The sequence below is a fragment of the Martes martes genome, assembly GCF_963455335.1.
Source record: "Martes martes genome assembly, chromosome: 1".
Lineage (NCBI taxonomy): Eukaryota > Metazoa > Chordata > Mammalia > Carnivora > Mustelidae > Martes > Martes martes.
In genome coordinates, this window is record NC_137888.1 from 195,451,764 (window position 1) to 195,472,573 (window position 20,810).

At 38.1% G+C, this 20,810-nt stretch overlaps 1 protein-coding gene across 2 annotated transcripts in view; it reads left to right on the forward strand.

Annotated features, from left to right (window-relative positions):
* Positions 1–20,810, forward strand: part of SFMBT1 (Scm like with four mbt domains 1) — a 120,551-nt gene that overhangs the window by 58,494 nt on the left and 41,247 nt on the right. For both annotated transcript variants that reach the window (XM_080812245.1, XM_080812246.1), the window contains 2 exons: positions 8,328–8,482; positions 15,572–15,666. In XM_080812245.1, the coding sequence (XP_080668371.1) occupies positions 8,455–8,482; positions 15,572–15,666 (123 nt within the window). In that variant the 5' untranslated portion in view covers positions 8,328–8,454. The remainder of the gene's footprint in view (positions 1–8,327; positions 8,483–15,571; positions 15,667–20,810) is intronic.

Here is a 20,810-nt window from a genome sequence, read left to right on the forward strand (position 1 = left end):
TCTTGCTGTCTCTCTCTGTCAGTAAAAAAGTAAAATCTTTTTTGAAAAATTGCTAAAAAATGCTAACCCTTATCTGAGGTTTCAGCAAGTCATAATCACTGATCATAGGTCACCATAACAAATTTAATAATACAAAGTTTGTAATATTGCCAGAATTCCCAAAGTGTGACACAGAAACACAAAGTGAGTATATGTTCTTGGAAAAAGTGGTGCCAACAGACTTGCTTGACATAGGGTCGCCACAGACCTTCAATCTGTAAAAACTGCAATATCTGTGGAGCACAATGGAGTGAATTGCAATTAAACAAGGAATGCCTGTATATGTATTAACTACTGTGTAGTCCCCAAACTGTGGAACACCCCACCCCCAACACAAGCTCCGTCCCTATGAAACTATCCTGTTCTTTCTAACCCTCGCATTAGGGAGGTGCCCTGACTTACTGATTGACGTTGACATCCTCATTTCTCTCTTAGTGTAGATGGTGTTCAAGCACACATTTAGGCCCTCACATTGTACACATGGGGTGTTTCTCGTGTATGCCCTGGAAGGGACAGCAGTTTCTTCTCTTTCTTTGAAAATGTATGCTACTTATTTCTTTATTTTCTTTGGGTATTTTTCTGAATCAGATATTGGAAATGGAATTGTGTGGTTGTAGAGAATCCAGGGTAAAATTTTTGATGGAACAAAATTTCTCTCTAAAGGGTTGTAACCATTTGTGCTCTTCAACTAGTAATGACAGCATCCATTTCTCTATATATTTTCACCTGTATTGGATATTACTAATCTTTTATTTTTGCCAACCTGAGTGAGAAATAACTCACTTAAGCCCTTGACATTGAACATATTTTCATATGCTTATTGATCATTTGCATTTCTTCTCTAAAATTCCTATTCATACCTGTCTTTTTTCTCCATTAGGTTTGGCCTTTTTTTCTTTATTGGTGCTTTCTGTGATTTATTTCTGTGATTTATTGGTGCTTTCTGTGATTATGACTATTAATCCTTTGTGTATTATGTATGCTGGAAATATTTTCTTCTAGTCTGTGGCTTGGTTTTTAAAGTTGTTTATGGTGTCTTTCTGCCAATCAGAAGTTTTAAATGTTTTTAAATGGCCTCATTGCTTAAAGATGTCTGTACTGTCCCAGGGTTTAAAACCATATTCCCTTATGTTTTATTTTAATTTGTTTGGAATCTTATTTTTCATGGTTTGCTCTTTTAATTCACCTGGAGTTTATTTATGTGGCAGCATGAAGTAGGGATGCAGTGTTTTTCCTCATAGAATGTATAGCCAGTTCAAGACTCTTTGTGTGTTCATCCTTTCACAGTTGATATGGGATGCCATTTTATCACCCACTGTATGCTTGTATGCGTACATCTGTTTCTCAGCCTCATTCTACTTTATTGATGTGTTTATCTTTTCTTGCACTAGAACCATACTATCTTAATATTCTGGTAGAAGGAACTAGCCTTATCACATATCATCTTTTACAAAAATGTGGCTGGGTTGTACATTTTCTCTTTTAGATGCATTTTTAAATTAGCATTTTATTTCATACATTTTTAAAAGATTTATTTATTTATTTAGGGGGAGGAGAGAGAGAGAGAGAGCATGTACAGTAGTGGGAGAGGCAGAGGGGGAGAGAGAGAATCTCAAGCAGACTCCCTGCTGATTGTGGACCGCCCCCCCAACATGGGTCTCAGTCACATAACCCTGAGATCATGACCTGAGCCAAAGCCAAGAGTTGGATGTTTAACCAACTGAGCCACCCTTAAATTAGCTTTATTTATTTATTTGTTTGTTTGTTTATAAAAGATTTTATTTATTTGACAGAGAGAGCACAAGTAGGCAGAGGCAGGCAGAGGGAGAAGGAGAAGCAGGCTCTCCACTTAGCAGAGAGCCCAATGTAGGGCTCCATCCCAGGACCCTGGGATCATGACCTGAGCCGAAGGCAGACACTTAACCGACTGAGCCACCCAGGCGCCCCTTAAATGAGCATTTTAAAATAAAATACCTTCTTGGGATTTTGATTGGAAAGAAAAACATTTCTGTAAGGCAATTTTTTTTTTTTTAGGATGAAATATTTATTCTGTCTGTAATTTACTCTAAAATATAAAAAACACAGGGATGAAATAAAGGAAAACATGCGGCAAAATTACTGAACTCGTGTAAAGGATATGTAGGAGTTCTTTGTACTGTTGTCACAAACATCTTTTAAGTTTAAAATATGATCAAAATTGAAAGTTAAAAATTTTCTGAGTGAATGTAAGGCAATTTTTAATGGCCCTGTAATATTACATTGTATGTTTATGCCATATTTTACTTAAAAATTTCTCATGTTAGTTCAAAATAAGCCTTTTAAAATATTGGCTCATCATTTAGCATCTTAAATTGAGATATAAATAGAACATTGTATTAATCGAAGGTGTACAACATAATGATTTAATATATGAATATATTGCAAAATGATGACAACAGTAAGTTTTGGTAACATTCACAACCACATAGAGTTACAAAAACTTTTTTTCTTATGATGAGAATCTTTAAGATTTACTCTCTTTGCAACTTTTAAATACACGATACAGTGTTGTCAACTGTAGTCATCATGCTGCACTTTACATCTTCGGGATGTATTTATTTTACAACTGGCACTGGTACCTTTTGACCACCCTCACCCACCTTGCCCACCCCTCATCCCTGGCAACTACTATTCTGTTCTCTGTATCTGTGAGTTTGTGGTGGGGTTGGTTTTGATTTTTTTTTTTTTTAATTCTATGTGTGAGATTATATAGCATTTGTCCTTCTCTGACTTATTTCACTCAGCATACTGCTCTCAAGGTCCATCCATGTTGTTGCAAATGGCAGGATTTTGTTCTTTTCTTGTGGCTGAAGAATATTTCTTGTGTATATGTGTGTGTATACCACATTACTTATCCGTTCATCCGTCAGTGAACACTTAAGTTGCTTCCACGTCTTAGTTCTTGTAAATAATGCTGTAGTGAATAGGGGAATATAGATATCTTTTTGAGTTCATGTTTTTGTTTTCTTCAAATAAATACCCCAAAGGGGAATTTCTGGATCATATGTTACTTGTATTTGTAATTTTCTGAGGAACCCCCATGCTGTTTTCCATGGTGGCTGCAACCAATTCCCATACCCACCAACAATGCATATGAGGGTTCCCTTTTCCCACATCCTTGCCAACGTTTGTTATCTTATCTTTCTGATAATGGCATTCTGACAAGTGTGTGGTGCTATATCATGGTGGTTTTGATTTGTATTTTCCTGACAGTTAGTGACGATGAACACCTTTAAAAAAAATTCAGGGTATTCTTGAGCTCTGGGTTTTGTTTAAAACTTTTATTGGTTTTATAAATTCGTTAGTACTGATTTGTTTAACTGAGATAGATGTGCCTTGTGTTGGGTTTACATAATCATAGAAAAGTGAAGTTAGGGTCAGATTTAATTTAGATGATATGAGTGGCTAAGATTGACTTTATTAGACTTAATTTATTTCTTTTAATTTCCCTAGTTAGACATGGAGCAGTGGGTTAAAAACAACAGCAACAAACAACTTAATGAAACAATGGAAGATTTCTATCCCTAATAATCAAATTACATGACATTTGACAGATGGAAGTAAAACGTTTAATTTAGGTAGCCTGTCAGATAGGGTGTGTACGAGGTCAGGGAGTAATGATTGACTGTTGTGGAGAGTGAAAAGCCAGTAGAAATCTACATCTGTTGGGGAATGAAAAAACACAGTGACTCTACCACTAGCATTTGCTGTCAAGGGCATTTACTTTACAAATAGGCCCAAAACGGAGCATTGAATTTGCTGAATTGTTTGCATTTACCATATTTAACAGCATACTTGAAATTAATCCTGGACTTCCATCCGTTAAGTTGAGGGACAGGAGTGAAAATTTAAACATTTCAATGGGAATTTTCCTTTTAAGTACCTGGTAAATACTTATTGAATTAAAGTATTTTCCTGTAACTACTATATGAACTGGATACATATTTCTAGAGCCACTCGGAGTTTCTTTCCTTCTTCTAACTAATACTTTAAAAGTTATTTATGTTGGAACTTGTTAAATGATTTTGGCGGAGGCTCTCTCCTACAGAAATCTCTCTTGGGTTGTTGTAACTTCACATAATGCTCTTACTTAGTGTTTAGTCTTAGCCTTGAAGACAAAGTGCATTAACATGAAGCCGGCTAGTGGAGGCTTAGGGTGTGGACTGCATGTGTAAGCCAAAACAAGATGAAGGCTGGTTGTTGTTCATATGGCTTTTAGGTCTTTTAAAAAAGCTGTTAAAATAGAAGTGTTCCATGGGTTTACACTGAAATAAACATGAAATAGTGAATTCAGTTTCATTTTATTCTGCCTGGGTTTCATTTTCATTTTTGTTTTGTTTGTGTGTATGTGTGTGTTTGACCTCAAGGCTTATTTTGTACCCTTAGCTTTTAGTATGTCTTATACCGGCTTCAGTATGTCTTCTTGGAGCACTTCTTAAGTATCTAGGCACTGTTTATTTCACTAAAATATTCTAAATAAGATGAGCAAGGTTCAGATAGTTAGTTCATGAGAACTTATTTGAATGAATAAATCTAATGTGTTCTGGTCACCACAAGAGAAATTATAATACCAAAATCAATGATAAAATAAAGTGAAGCAATTTAATATGAATAGGAAATAAATGAAATAAAAGGAAATAAATGAAAAAGGAATTAAATTTCCATATTCTAGGCTCCCGGATATTTTACTGTTTTTTCCCCCTCATTGCATAGAAAGACAGCATACTAGCAATAAAGAGATCTAACAGATGTTCCACAGCAAATGGCTTCATGAGTTTATTTCTCCTAATCCTATTAAGATGCTGAACTGATCATTCATTGGTTAAAATCTTAGTGATGCTGTAAGATTGAAAAAATAGGGATGCCTGGGTGGCTCAGTCGGTTAAGTGTCTGCCTTCGGCTCCGGTCAGGATCCCAGGGGCTCAGGTCATGATCCCAGGGTCCTGGGATCAAGTCCTGCATTGGGCTCTCTGCTCAGCGGGAAGTGTGCTTCTCTCTCTGCTTGTGTGTCTTCTCCCTCTCCCTCTCTTTTGACAAATAAATAAATAAAATCTTAAAAAAATATATCACAGCTTTAGCTCTCAGCTTCATAAGACTTGTGGTTTTCCCAACTTTTTCTTATCCTTGGCTTTCAAACTTCACTTATTATATATATATTATATATATGTGTGTGTGTGTGTGTGTGTAATTTTGCACTTGGTGGCTCTCTGCACAAAATATGCTGGCATATTCCAAGAGTTTATGAACATAAGCAGTGGATGACATCTTCAAAGCCTAGTGAACCAACAGATATTTATGTAGTCTTGGCTTTGCTGCATCAGACCCCCGATGAAGTGACAGGATGTCCTCTGTAGAGGTAATGCACTACGTTAGTGCCGTAGGAACTTGAATCTGTCAACATTGTATAAAGGTAACATTAATTCAGCATTTACCGTGTAGTCAGCTCCGTGCTTAGTGCTGTTCACGGATTGTCTTATCTACATAGCAGTCCTCTGAAGTAGGTACAGTACTGTTATCCCTCTTCTAAAGGGGTGCCATTGGCACAAATGAGTTAAGTCATTTGTTAAAAGTCACAAATGTTGGGGCTCCTGGGTGGCTCAGTCGGTTGGGCATCTGACTTCGGCTCAGGTTTTGATCTTGGGGTCCTGGGATCGAGCCCCACGTCCGGTTCTTTGCTCAGCTCGGGGTCCGCTTGTCCCTCTCTCTCCGTCTGCCCCTCCCCCGCTTTCTTTCTCAAATAAATAAAATGTTTTACAAAAAGTCACAAATGTAGTCAAATAAAGAGTAGACATGGGATTTTAAAAAGTTAATACAAATAATGTCCTTCATTTGCTTTTTCCACTCAGCTATTATAGACAGTATTCCCATGTGCTTTTATGGATCTACCTAAATTTTTCTAACGATTGTGGAGTATTTCCTAGTATCGGTGTATCATAATGTATGTGGCCATTCCATTCCCATTTGGTAGACGTATGGGTTGTCTCTGGTTTCTCACCATTAACGATAATACTGCTGCAAGCATCACTGTTATGAAGCTGCCCACACATGTGTTTTGTATGATTCTCACTATCAGAATTACTGCTAAAAGAATTTGTGTCTTTTAAATCTTTATAAGTTAAAATTTTTCATTAAATTCTTCTCCAGAAAGGTAGCACCAGTCTTTACTCCAAAGTTTTCCCATTCGTCCACCTTCCTTGCCAACACTGGACATTTTTAGTTTAAAAAAAATCTTACCAGGGGACGCCTGGGTGGCTCAGTGGGTTAAATTCTCTGCCTTCAGCTCAGGTCATGATCCCAGGGTCCTGGGATCGAGCCCCGCATCGGGCTCTCTGCTCCGCGGAGAGCCTGCTTTCTCCTCTCTCTCTGCCTGCCTCTCTGCCTACTTGTGATCTCTGTCTGTCAAATAAATAAATAAAATCTTAAAAAAAAAAAAAAATCTTACCAGTCTGCGGGGCACCTGGATGGCTCAGTGGGTTAAGCCTCTGCCTTCTGCTCAGGTCACGATCTCAGGGTCCTGGGATCGAGCCCCACATTGGGCTTTCTGCTCGGCAGGGAGCCTGCTTCCTCCTCTCTCTCTGCCTGCCTCTCTGCCTACTTGTGATCTCTCTGTCAAATAAATAAATAAAACCTTTAAAAAAATAAAGAAAAGAAAAAAATTTTACCAGTCTGAAAGGTGAAAAAGTCATATATAATTAAAAATTAATTTCCTCTTCCTAATGAGATTGAACACATTTTTATAAGCTTTAACTCTGATTCTTTTTTAATGTGGATCAGTTACCTATTTTGCCCATTTTTTTCTTTTTTGTTGTTGAATTACCGGAGCCTGTATGTGGAAATGAACCCATTATATGTTGCTAATATTTTCACCAATCTCCATTGTCTTGTTTATTTTTAGTAAAGTATAATTGACAAATAATATTCTGCTAGTTTTAGGTGTACAACATAACAATTCAATATTTGTATACCTTGTAAAATGATCACCAAAATAAGTCTAGTTAATATCCACTACCATACATAGTAAAAAAAAATTCTGTTTTCTTATGATGAGAACTTCTAAGATACACTCTCTTACCTTTGAGTTTTATTTATGGTGTCTTTTGGCATGTAGAAGTTTTATGTTTGCCTGTTTTCTTTGCTGTCATTCCCTTATGCTTTCTCTATTTGGGTCCAGAGTGATCTTTTTTAAAACACAGATTTGATAATTTCCTTTCTATGCTTAAAGAAACGTTCAGTTGCTTCCCATTGCGAGTCAGTAAAATACTTGCTTGAGGACATGGGATATAGACATTTTGCTTGGTTTGAAACCTGGTTCTCTTACTTCCTTGCTGTGGAGCCCTGGGAAGGTCAAGTCCTTGACAGGATGGGGAGGAACTGCAAGTAGGAATGAAGTATTTTTTTTCAAGGTAATGGAAATATTATAAAACTGGATATAGTGGTAGTTACACAGCTCTGTAAATTTACTCAAACCTGTGGAATTACATACTTTTTAAAGTGGGGAATTATGGTATGTGATTATAATAAAGCTGTTTTAAAAAGTAAATGGGTTCTGGGTTGCCTGGGTGGCTCAGTTGGTTAAGCGGCTGCCTTTGGCTTAGGTCATGATCCCAGGGTCCTGGGATTGAGCCCTGCTTCGGGCTGCCTGCTCAGTGGAGAGCCTGCTTCTCCCTCTCCCTCTGCCTACTTGTGCTTTCCTCTCTGTCAAATAAATAAAATCTTTTAAAAAATAAAAATAAAAATAAATGGGTTCCAAGCTTATTTTGGAGAGGTTCCCTTTATAACTGTAACTGTAGACTAATGTAGTTGATACTTTTTGGTTCCGCATAATAACCTAGATAAATGGAATGAAAAACTAGATAAAATAATATATCCTTAATCTTATTCATTGGATAAGACAGAGCATTGAAGGCTACCTTTTTCCTTCAGGAATTCATTAGTTTTTGTGGGTAGGAGTCATGGTGCTAAGGGTTAAAGAGTGATTCATATACGTGTTAGTGTGTTGTGATTTTTAGATATCAAGATCTTGATAGTCCTGTCTCTGCATATACAGACAGACAGACACACACACTCTCACATTTACATACACAGTTTCCAAAATTAGGAAAGATACCCATTTTTTCTCTCATCCCCTCTATTCTGCCAGTGTGTGTCTGTTTCATGCGCCCTCCCCACTCACTGGAGTGCCAGGTCTTATGAATGAGTAAACTACACTTGGGCTTCAGGCTTTTTATGTGTTCTTTTTGACTTTCCAGCACTTTCGTTTGGACCCGTGGATGCCCACTGAGCAGATGCTTGAGACCTACGAGTAATCTTCAGATCAGAGCAGAACCATAAGGCCTGTCCTTTGCGTGTGGAGGAGACAGCCCATGTTCTGTGGAAATGAACGGGGAGCAGCAGCTGGATGCAGGTATTGGTTTTGCTGAAGAGAATTCATTTTTCATAGTGCAGGATTCTCTTGCTTACCTGTGTTGTCCGACTTGTCTTTCTGCCACTGAACGGGAAAGCTCTTTGAAGATGTGAGTTCTTTCTCTGTCCCTAGCAGAGAACCTGGCACTAGGGGGTACTCATAATGTTTGCTGAAAAGGCAAGTAACTTTTTTGAACAGATATCTTTAAAAAATTTAATTTTGATAGTTATTTTGAATTATTTTGAAATAATTATAGATTCATGAGAAGTTGCAAAGATGATGCTAACAGGTCCTTGTGTACCCCTTACCCATTTCTACCATTAGTTACTTCTCCTGTAAGTGTAGTACAGTATAAAAGCCAGGAAATTGACCTATGTACAAAGTATATGTAGTTCTCTGTCGTTTTATCACATGTAGCTTCCCCTAACCATGACTTCAGTCAAGATACAGAACTGTTCCATTACCACAAAGAGTTCTTCTCTACTACCCCCGTCGTCCACTCCCTGCTTTCCCCCAACCTTCTCTTGCCCCAGGCACCTTGTTAGTCTCCTCCCCATCTCTGTGTCATTTCAAGAATGTTACATAAATAGGATTACATAGTATGTGGCTTTTTGAGATTTGCTTTTTTCACTCAAGATAATGCCCTTGAGAGCTATCTAACTTCATGCATGTTATCAGTAGTTCCCTTTTATTGCTCAGTAGTATTCCATGGGTGTACTACCGTTTGATTAACTATTCATCTACTGTAGTACATTTTCGTTGCTTCCGGTTTTTAGCTATAACAAATAGAGCTGCTGTGAGCAATCATGTACATTAAGATTTCATTTTTCTGGGGTAAATGCCCAGGAGCACAATTGCTGGATCATATGTTTAATAATGAAACAGCCAAATTACTTTCCAGAGTGGCTGTACATTCTTACCAGCAGTGGATTAGAGATCTGGTTTCTTCACATCCCCTCTGGCATTTGGTATTGTCACTGGTTTTCAATTCATTTTGATTTGTATATAGTGTTGTTGAATGTATCTTTTTCTGTTGCTGTTTAGGGGTTGCCCTAGGTATAACACAATCTATACATAACTTAGCATACTTTGCTGGTGTCATCATTTTATTAATTTGAGCCAAGTGTGGAAACTTTACCTCTACAGACTTTGAGAATCCGACACTATTAAAATTTTGCCTCGACTGTCGAACATAAAGTCAGAAGGAGGAGGAAAATGTATTATATTTTCCAATATTTGTTCTCTTCAAATTGTCCCTTGTTCCTTCCTGATTTTCTAAGATTCCTTCTGTCATTCCATTTCTATTTATGGAATTTTTTTTTTTAGCCATTTTTTTTAGGGTTGATCTGCTAGTGATAAAATATTTTACCTTCCTATGACAGTGCCTTAATTTCCCTATTTATTATTGAAGGATATTTTTGCTGGAAATGGAATTCTGGGTAGAAAATTCTTTTCTCTCATCTCTTGAGAAGTCCTGTGCTTTCTCGCCTCTATGGTTTCCAATGAGAAATCTGCTGTCATTGGAACCCCCTCTCCTCCAGTCACCCTAAGAGAGATGTAGTTTCTCTTGCTGCTGTCAAGACTTTTTTCTTTGTCTTTAATTTTCAGAAGTTTGACTTTTGGTGTATCTTTGCACGTATTTCCTTGGGTTTATCTTGTTTGGAGTTTTCTTAGTTTCTTGAAATTACAGCTTTTGCCAAAATTGGAAAAATTTCACCCGTTATTTCTTCAAATACTTTTTTGGCCCTGTTCTCATTCTCTTTTTCTGGGATTCTGCTGGCACTAGGGTTAGATTTTATATTGCTATTCCATACTCTTCATTTTTTCTTTTCTCTGTCTTTAATTTTAGTCATTTTTCCCTCTGTCCTTCTTATTCTGCTAAGGGGCTTACTACAGAGTTTCCTTGTGGTTATTGTATTTTCAATAACAAAATTTCTATTTTGAGCTGAAGAGGGATGAGGAATGGGAATAGCCCCAACTTAAGCCACAACCCGGCTCCTCTAACCAGGCCTACAAGCTTGTCTTGAGTAGTTAACCTTTCAGTTTGTCATGTGCCATCATCTAATTTCACAACTTTGAAATAGTTGATTTTCATCATTTTTAGCCAGTGATTTGCTACTTTTCTGGGAGACTGGGTTCACTGAAGTACTTACTCTGCAATTTAGGAAGTTGATCAGTGTTTTGTTTTAAATGTTATTGTTAATGCATGGATATAAAGTGCATGCATGTGTGTGCACAAACACACATGAACACACACACGCACATATGTGATGAGTTTGATTCCGTTGGTGTCATCCTTCGTTTGATGATCAGACTGCCCCGTTCTAGAGCAGTGAGTGATCTTTCACATTGGTTCCTGTGTTCTTTTGGTGTGATGTCATGTGTCTTTGATAGTTCAGTCCTTGCTTTCTAGTGTAGTAAGAGTCCCAGGTAGCTCTTTCACATTTTTGCCCCAAACTTAACAATCTACCATTTCTCAGGGAAACTGTGTTTTTTTTTTTTTTTTTGGACAGTGGATATAATATTTAGAGACCATAGTCTCGGTGCTGGGGTGCTCATTGATACTAGGTTGTCGTTTCTTATAAGGCCTTATCCATAGACATAGCTAGAAACTACATGTCTTTTGAAGAGAAAAGAATCAGATGGCTTCATTTTATAGTCACAGTTTTAATTTAAAGTTGCAGGGCTTTTACTTCTTTGATTTTATGCTTGTGTCTCTCTTTTTTATTTTTTTTGGAATTGTATTGTTTCATAATGATGTTAACATCATCACTTATTTACCCTGTAATATTTCTATATTTTTTTCAATAATACTAACATTCCAAGTATAACAGATAACAGGGGGCACCTGGGTGGCTCAGTGGGTTAAAGCCTCTGCCTTCGGCTCAGGTCATGATCCCAGAGTCCTGGGATCAAGCCCCGCATCGGGCTCTCTGCTCAGCCGGGAGCCTGCTTCCCTTCCTCTCTCTGCCTGCCTCTCTGTCTACTTGTAATCTCTGTCTGTCAAATAAATAAATAAAATCTTTAAAAAAAAAAAAACAGATAACAGTGTGAGGTTTAAAATTTCTTTATGGTTTTTGCCTTTAAATATATTCCACTGGGGTTTGCAGTCAGACATTGTATTTTTTTTTTTTTAAGATTTATCTATTTATTTATTTGACAGACAGAGATCACAAGTAGGCAGAGAGGCAGGCAGAGAGAGGAGGAAGCAGACTCCCTGAGCAGAGAGCCCAATGTGGGGCTCGATCCCAGGACCCTGGAATCATGACCTGAGCCAAAGGCAGAGGCTTTAACCCACTGAGCCACCCAGGCGCCCCAGATATTGTATTTTAATATGACATAAAGTAATCCTGTTTTCCTTGTGGTTATGTCACCAACAATTAGATATTTTTGTTTCAGTTCATTTTTAGTTGGAATTTTTTTCTTTTGATTTAAATATGTTTCTAAAATTTTATAAAGTATCTACATAGTGATAAAGTTAAAATTATGTAACACCATTCCCATTTTCAATCTGATACTGTTCACCCTTTTTATTTTTCCCTATATATACAATTGGTTTTTATTATTTGACTCTTTTCTGTTGTTCATTTAAAAATTATAAACATGTGTATGTGTGAGTATATACATAACATATATTCATATTCATATTCATATTTCTTAGATACTGGACATTGTCCCACAGTAGTATGTAGTAATCTTTCTCCCATTTTTACAGCTATATAGATATATATACCATATTTTATTCAGCCACTTCCTTACTGATGGACGTTTGGGTTGTTTCCAATCTTGGTATTACAAATAGTGCTGCAATGAATAGCTTTGTACATATGTCTTTTTGTATTTTTGCCAGCATATCTTTGGGATAGAGTCCTAGAAGTGGGATTGCTGGATCAAAAGGTAAATACATATGTATTTTGCTAGATATTGCCAAGTTCTCTTTCACCAGGTTTGTGTCATTGTGCTTTACCTGCTTAAGCACAGCCTTACCGTAGAGTATGTTGTCAAACTTTGGGATTTTATTTCCAATCTGATACCTTAGTGCTGTTCCAATTTACATTTCTTTTCTTTCTTTTTTTTTTTTAAGACTTTATTTATTTGACAGAGAGACAGTGAGAGAGGGAATATAAGTGGGAGAGGGAGAAGCAGGCTTCCCGCTGAGTGGGGCGGTGGTTGTGGGGAGGCGTTTGATCCCAGGACCCTGGGATCACCACTTGAGCCCAAGGGAAGGCAGACACTTATGGACTGAGTCACCCAGGCGCCCCTCTAATTTACATTTCTTTTAAAATGCGTAAATTTCCACACGTTTCCATAAGTTTAAGGATGACTTGCATTTCTTTTTGATAAATTCTCTTTTCATGTATTTTGGTCATTTTTCTACCAGATTATTAGTTTGTTTCTTCTTGGCTTATTAGTAGTTTTTAATTTATGAGGGTTTAGTTCTATAATTCATTATTTATAATGTTGCTGTTGATTTTTTATTTGTAAGTTAGCATGCTGTTTGAGGGAAAAGGTTCCTCCTAGCTAAGGACCATGAGTGTTCAGCCTTATTATGGTTTGGTAATGAAAATTGACTTCTGCTAACCCATACTTCCAGGATGCTCCCAATTTAGTCTTTTTTGGCATCATTGTCCAATATTTGTTCCCATTTTTTTCATCCTGTAAAATATCCTTAACACAAAGTGTGCCATTTTAACCATTTTGAGGTATACAGTTCAGAGCATGAAGTTCATTCACATTGTTGTACAACCATCACCACAGGGATCTCCAGCACTTTTTCATCCTCCCAGACTGAAGCTCTGTACCTGTTACACAACAGTAACTCCCCATCTCCCTTTCTCAGGCCTCGGGAGCCACTGTTCTCTTTTCTGTCTCTCTGGATGTAGCTGCTGTAGCTCTTGCATGGAAGTGGAATCATACAGGATCTGTTCTTTTGCAAGTGGCTTACTTAGCGTCATGTCCATGTTCATCTGTGTTGTCATGTGTGCCAAGATTTCCTTCCTTTTTAAGGCTGAGTAATGTTCCATTGTATGTATGTACCACCTTTTATTTATCCGTTTATCTGTTTATGGATACTTAGGTAGCTTCTACCTTTTGGCGCCTATGACTGTTACTGCTGTGAACCTTTGTGTACAAACATCTGAGTCCCTGCTTTCAATTCTTTGGGGTAGGTACCCAGAAGTGGAATTGCTGGGTTATAGGGTGATTGTACTTTTAATTGTTTGAGAATCCACCATATTGTTTTCTACAGTGGCCGCACCATTTTCCATTCCCAGACCAGCAGTGCACAAAGATTCCAGTTTTTCACACTCTTGTCAACACTTGTTTTTTGCTTTTTCGGATAGTGGTCATTCTAGGGGGTGTGAGGTATGTCTCATTGTGGTTTTGATTTGCATTTACCTTATAATGTTAAACATGTTTTCATGTGTTGTTCCCCCACCTTTTTTTTTGAAAGAAAAATTTCAGCCTCTTTTGTACTTCCCTTCTATACTGTTTTCTCCTCTCATCACCAAAGGTAGCACTGTTGAAGTCGATGTATAGTCTCCCACCTTTGTTTTTTATACTCTTATTAATATGCATGCATTTATAAAGAGATATTGCGAAGTTTCCTTTGAAGTCTAAACTGTATCTTGTGCTTTTCATTCTGCACCTGCTGTTTTTATTTGATGTGAGGTTTTATTTGAGATTTATCTATGTCAAAACTAGTTCATTCATTTCATCTGCTATACAGTACGACTCTGCTGTAGAACTGCCGTAATCTGTCTCTTCTCCTACTGATTGCTTTTGTCTGGTGCTGTTACACACAGTACTGTGGTGAGCGTCCTTGTACTTGCCTCCTTGTGTTTGTCTGAAGCCCAGGCTCCCCTAGGGTGCACTCATGAAGCCACTGTTCATTGTGAACTCTAGTGGCAGGCGTTGCTTTGGGCAATGGGGAGACATTAGGAAACAAAACCCTGCTCTTAGAGAATTTATGTAAATTGGGATTATTGGATTCTGGAATATTTGAATCTTTGCCTACTCAACAAAAATTTATTGAGTCTGCTGTGACAGAGATATAGGAGTGACCAACACAAAGTCCTGTCTTGACAGAGTTTATTTTCTAATGGGGAGGATAAAAAGATGTATGGTACACTGTCAAGTAGAAATGAATGCCTTTAAGATAATGAAACTAGAGTCTGGGTTTTCTGCATTAGATAAGTACTGATGGAAGGCCTTTCTGGAGAGAGGATGTTGGAGGGGAGGCTTGAATGAAGTGAAGCCGGGAATGACACTGGGGAATGAGTCTTTGAGCTGAGGAAATAAACGCAGAGGAGACTTTGAGGAAAGAACATGATTAGAGAATAGTAAGAATCCCAGGGTCACTTGAGTGCAGGGAACAAAGAGATTGGTTGGGGATGAAGTGGCAAGGAAGGTAGCCAGAGGTCAGACCATGTTGGGCCTTTGCACTCTCCCAAAGAGTTCAGATTTTATTATAATTGGGATTAAAAGGTGAAAGATATAGTGGTTAGGTCTTGGGCTAGAGAAAGAGAGCAATAGAAATGATGGGAAGTGGTTAGATTTGGGATATATTTTAAAGGTGGTACCTATAGAATTTTCTGATGGTTTTGATGTAAGATGTGAAAGAAAAGTTGGAAAGCAAGGATAACTCGACATTTTTGGGTTGAGCCAAAATACAGATTGGTGGTGTCTTTTACTCAGTTGGAGAGTACTAAGGAAGAATCAGGTTGAAAATTTAAGTTTGAAATGCCTATTAGGTATGTCAAGTAGTTGGCATTAGATATTAAATGATAGTCCAGAGTGACTGTAATTGTTACACTCTCACCAGCTTTATATAATGCATTTGAGTGAGTTCCTGATGGATTCCAGCAGGAGACAACATGTCACACTTCCGTGCTGTTGGGATTCATTGATAATCAGTGCAGTATGGGAGCCCGCCATTTAAAAAGAGCACGTGAATGTTTTGTGTGTGAAATCAATCAATTGTTGTAAAGTAAATTGTGTAAGTTAGAGTTACTAAGTTTATGTTTTTATACCTTGAGTTTTCTTTAATTGGGGCTCATCTGTTTCCTTTTGTTTTGATTTTAATTCCAGATGCTGGATCTGGTGTGGAAGAAGTAGAATTAAGCTGGGAAGATTATCTGGAAGAGACCGGATCCACTGCAGTTCCCTATGGATCGTTTAAACATGTAGGCAGTGACTGTATTTGTTTTACTGACTGTATCCCATTCCTTTGTCCAACGGTACCATTATTAGAGAGTTTAGAGTTATTTTACATTGGAGCACTTGAAAGGATTTGAGTGCTTTTTCCTCCTCCTGCCCCCTTCATTAAGAAAACTGGACATATTTTGTTTCTTTTAGTATATTGTTTTTAAGTAATCTCTACACTCAAACTTGGGGCTTGAATTTATAATCCGGAGATCAAGAGTCACATGCTCTACTGACTGAGCCAGCTAGGTCTCCCTGAACATATTCTAAAATCTTTTTTGGTTTTGTGTATTTTCTGCCACTCAGTGCAGGACTTGTCTTTTTGACTAGTCAAGAATATTGCTTTATTTTTGTCAAAAATTAATATTTTATTTGTAATTGAAGAATCTCTATAATTGAAGAAAATGGTTTATTTTCTTGCACTTTTTTTTTTTTTAGATTTTATTTATTTATTTGACAGAGATCACAAGTAGGCAGAGAGGCAGGCAGAGGGCGGGGGGTGGGGCAGACTCCCTGCTGAGCGGAGAGCCCGATGCGGGGCTTGATCCCAGGACCCTGAGACCAGGACCTGAGCTGAAGGCAGAGGCTTTAACCCACTGAGCCACCCAGGGACCCCTCTTGCACTTTGTTTTATGACCACTGGCTTGCACATTGGGAGTAATTTCAGTAACATTATTGCTCTCTCTCATGTTGAGCAGAAACCTGAGTAGTGTCATATAGTGGGTCAGATTAGTGGCTAATGCAACACAGTTTTGTGCTGTAATAGCCCAGTTTAATTGTTAATCCATTGACAACATATTTGCCCTGTGTGATGCCTGTAGAATATAAGAAAATACTCCAAATTTTATTAATAATTTATATTCAGATCTAGTTTTTTAACCTGTTCACTTACACTCCCTCTTAAAACATAGAATTCTTGAGATTTCATGTTTGTCTCAGTCTGTTTGGGCTGCCATCACACAATACTGTAGACTGAGTGGCTTAAACAACAGAAGTGTATTTTCTCACAGTTCTGGAGACTGGCAGTCTGAGATCAGAGTGCCATTATGATTAGGTTCTGGTGAGAACTCGTTTCCTGGTTTGCTGACAGCCGCCTCACCGTGTCCTTAGATGGCGGAGAGTGAGAGAGCAGGCCCTCTGGTGTTTCTTCATGTAGGGACATTGATCTTACTGGATCAGATTTCCACTCCTGTGGCCTCCTTTCCCCATTACTACCTCCATAAAGGTGCTGTCTTCAAGTGTAGTCACATTGGGAGTTGGGATTTGAACGTACGGATTTTGGGGAGACACAACTCAGTCCAAAGCAGTGTTCAACAGGGCAGAGTTCCTTTGTTCTGGGGTTTGGGAAGGCAACAACGCCCACTCAGAGTTGTTTGACTTTGGGAAGTTGAACCATATTCTTGAGAGTGTTTTTATAAGCTGAAGAGTCCTGCTGTTTTCAGTTTGTTTTGTAAAAACTCAGTCATGATATTGTCCTATTTTTTAGTTCATTTATGTCTTTCTAAAATTGAAGTGGTGATATTTATGTATTTTAAGTAAAGATTTCATTTTATATTGACTGATCTTTTATAATCAGTTTCAATATTTTTTAACATAAAAAGCCTATTTGTGATCATGTAATATTTTTGAATTCTTGTTTTAAATGTTATTACTAATCTGATATGTATTTATACAAGTTTATTTATTTATACTAAAATGAAAATGGGGGCGCCTGAGTGGCTTAGTTGGTTAAGCGACTGCCTTTGGCTCAGGTCATGATTCTGGAGTCCCAGGATCGAGTCCCACATCATACTCCCTGCTCAGCAGGGAGTCTGCTTCTCCTGCTGACCTCTCTCCTCTCATGCTCTCTCTCTCTCATTCTCTCTCTCTCTCTCTCAAATAAATAAAATCTTAAAAAAAAAAAAATGAAAATGGAGGACAAACTTTCTGACCAAAATTCTGGATCTGAAAAATGGTTCCGCCTCTCCTCTTTGACAAAGCAACAAGGAGAATGAAAAATAGATGTGTACTCTCTCATCATCAAATACAGAAAATATTTGTAAGCTTGAATCAGTATATTGTGAAGGGCTTCCAGATAAAATGAAATCAGGCACTGGTATAGGAAGATGCTGGGGAAGCGGTGCTGGTGGATAGCTGATCATAGGCAAAGCTGGTAGAACTCCGATCTCCAGAACAATGGAGATGGATGTTTAAGCTGCTGGCAATAAAGGAATAAAGGAATAAAGGAGGGAGGGAAGCTGGGGCTGCAGAAGAAATTAGAGGCCAAACCACATTTGCAAGGAGGATGCATTTAAGATAAGATGTTTTCCTTATGGTACATGTCTGGTACCATGTATGGTACATGGAGGAAGCAGTACCAGTTTTGGGAAAGGCACTGAGCTCTATCTGGGTCTTCTAGAACAAAACCTTTAAGCTGTTAGGGGAGGGGATGCAAACCCTGTTAACCCCAGGATGCAGGTGAAATCCATTGCATCCTGGAGATAGGACAGAAGAAGTAAAAGCCTTTTGTTCCTGGGAGGGGGGTAGGAATACAAGCTGGAGCAATCGAGGCCCCCTACTGTTGGGAGAGGGGTAAGATCACTGAGAAGTTCCTATTCCTTTTTTTTTTTTTTTTAAAGATTTTATTTATTTATTAGAGAGAGAGATCACAAGTAGGCAGAGAGGCAGGCAGAGAGAGGGTGAGAAGCAGGCTCCCTGCTGAGCGGAGAGCCTGATGCAGGGCTCGATCCCTGGACCCTGGAATCATGACCTGAGCTGAAGGCAGAGGCTTTAACCCACTGAGCCACCCAGGCACCCCGAAGTTCCTATTCCTAAGACTCAGGACACAGAACCTTACTGAGACTGAGGCTGAATCTCAGAGAATGTGCTTTTCCTGCTTGTCTTCAACCATGAAGTGAGGAAATACTGGGTAACAAAGGTCTGTTTGTAGGAAACAGACAAGAGTGTAGAGAGAAGTGATCTCTGAGATACAGTTAACAGAGAAGACCTAAGTCTGAGAGTGGAGCAGCAAATATTGAAGGGGGGAAAGCCACCTGGCAAATGAGCCTATACCTTAAATAAAAAATGCTGATGTACCTTGGAGCCTGTTGTGTACTGTGAATAGCTAAACAACAACAAAACCCAAACCCCGTTCCACTCCTTAACTACATTGACTTAACCTTCTCCCTCAAATTTAAGGCCTAAAAAGAAACATGCCCATTTTCAGACATTAATGTTATTTGCTTCAATCTCAGTTATTCTACAGAGGATGTCTGGCTTTTAACCAAAAATTATGGGACACATGAAGAAGCAAGAGAAAAACAGCAAACTGTCAAGAGACAAAGCATTCGACAGAACCAGACTCATAACGTCCAGATGTTGGAACTCTCAGACAGTTTTTTTTTTTTTTTTAAGATTTTATTTATTTATTTGACAGAGATCACAAGTAGGCAGAGAGGCAGGTGGGGGGGTGGGGGAGCAGGCTCCCCGCCAAGTGGAGAGCCCTATGCGGGGCTCGATCCCAGGACCCTGGGATCATGATCCAGGCTGAAGGCAGAGGCTCAACCCAGTGAGCCACCCAGGCACCCCTATCAGACAGTTTTAAATAACTATGAATAATAGGTTAAAGGCTGTAGTGGAATAGATGGACAACATGTGTGAATAGAAAAGGACTTTCAGTAGAGATGGACACTATTAGAGTCAAGTGGGAATCTAAGAAATGAAAAACATGGTAATAAGAGGTGTTGAATGCCTGTGACAGGCTTATTGCAGACTTGTAGACCTCACAAATGAGGAATCAGTATACTTGAAGATAAGTCAATATAAATTGCCCAGACTTGAAATACAAAGAGAGGAAAGGTGGAAAAAGTCCAGATCAGAGCATCCAGTGCTGTAGACAGTATTTAAAAAAGCTTAATGCTTGTGTAATTGGAATTTCAGGAGACAAGAAAGTAAGGAAAATATATTTGAAGAGCATAATTGACCACATAAGCAGAATAAAGGAGAAAAATCACATTATCAACTCACTCTATAGAGAAAAATATTTGATAAAATTCCACATGCACTCATGATACAAAAAAACTCTTAGCAAACTATAGATGGGAATATCTTTAATTTGTTGAAGGATATCTATAAAAAAATCTATAGCAAACTTTATTAATAGTAATATGATGCATACCTTCTTTTAAATATGGAACAAAATGAAGGTGTTGTCTAATATGACTTCTGTTTGATATTGTGTTAGAGGTTCTACTAGTACAATAAGAGAAACTATTAAAACATATAAGAATTAGGAAGAAAGGAAAAATGTCATTATTTACAGATATAAAATTAATGACCAACTTTAGAAAGATTGTTAGAAACAAGGTAGCATAAAAAATCTACTATATTTCTAGGGGCACCTGGGTGGATCAGTTTGTTGAGTGTCCGACTCTTGATTTCAGCTCAGATCATGATCACGATCTCAGGTTGTGAGATCAACCCTCACTGGTGTGGAGCCTGCTTAAGATTCTCTCCCTCTCCCTCTGCTTTCTCTCCCTCTCCCTCTGCTTCCTCCCTCCCCCTCTCTCATATATGTATATGTATGTATGTATGTGTGTATACACACACACACACATATGCATATATATATATCCATTATATATATATATATATCTATATATCTATTATATTTCTGTATACCAGGGACAAAGAAAAGTAGAAACTGAAAGATGTGATTTACAATAGCATAAAAACATTAAATGGCCAGGAATGAATGTAACAAAATAAATGTAACAAAATTTTGTAAATTTTGTAAAGTAACTTCAAGCCATTACTGATGTAAGTTAAAATGAAGGAATATACGTTGTTTATGTAATGGTAGATTCACTATTATAAAGATGTCAGCTCTCCCCAAATAGATCTGTAGATATAATGCAACCCATGTCAAATACCAAAAAAATTTAGTTAGACATTGACAATCTGATTCTTTTTTTCTTTAAGATTTTGTTTATTTGAGAGAGAGAGATCATGAGAGTGTGAGCACAAGTGGGAGTGAGGGGAGGGAGCAGAGGGAGAGGGTGAAGCAGACTCCCCGCTGAGCCAGGAGCCCAATGCAGGTCTCAATCCCAGGACCCTGGGATCATGACCTTAGCTGAAGGCAGACGTT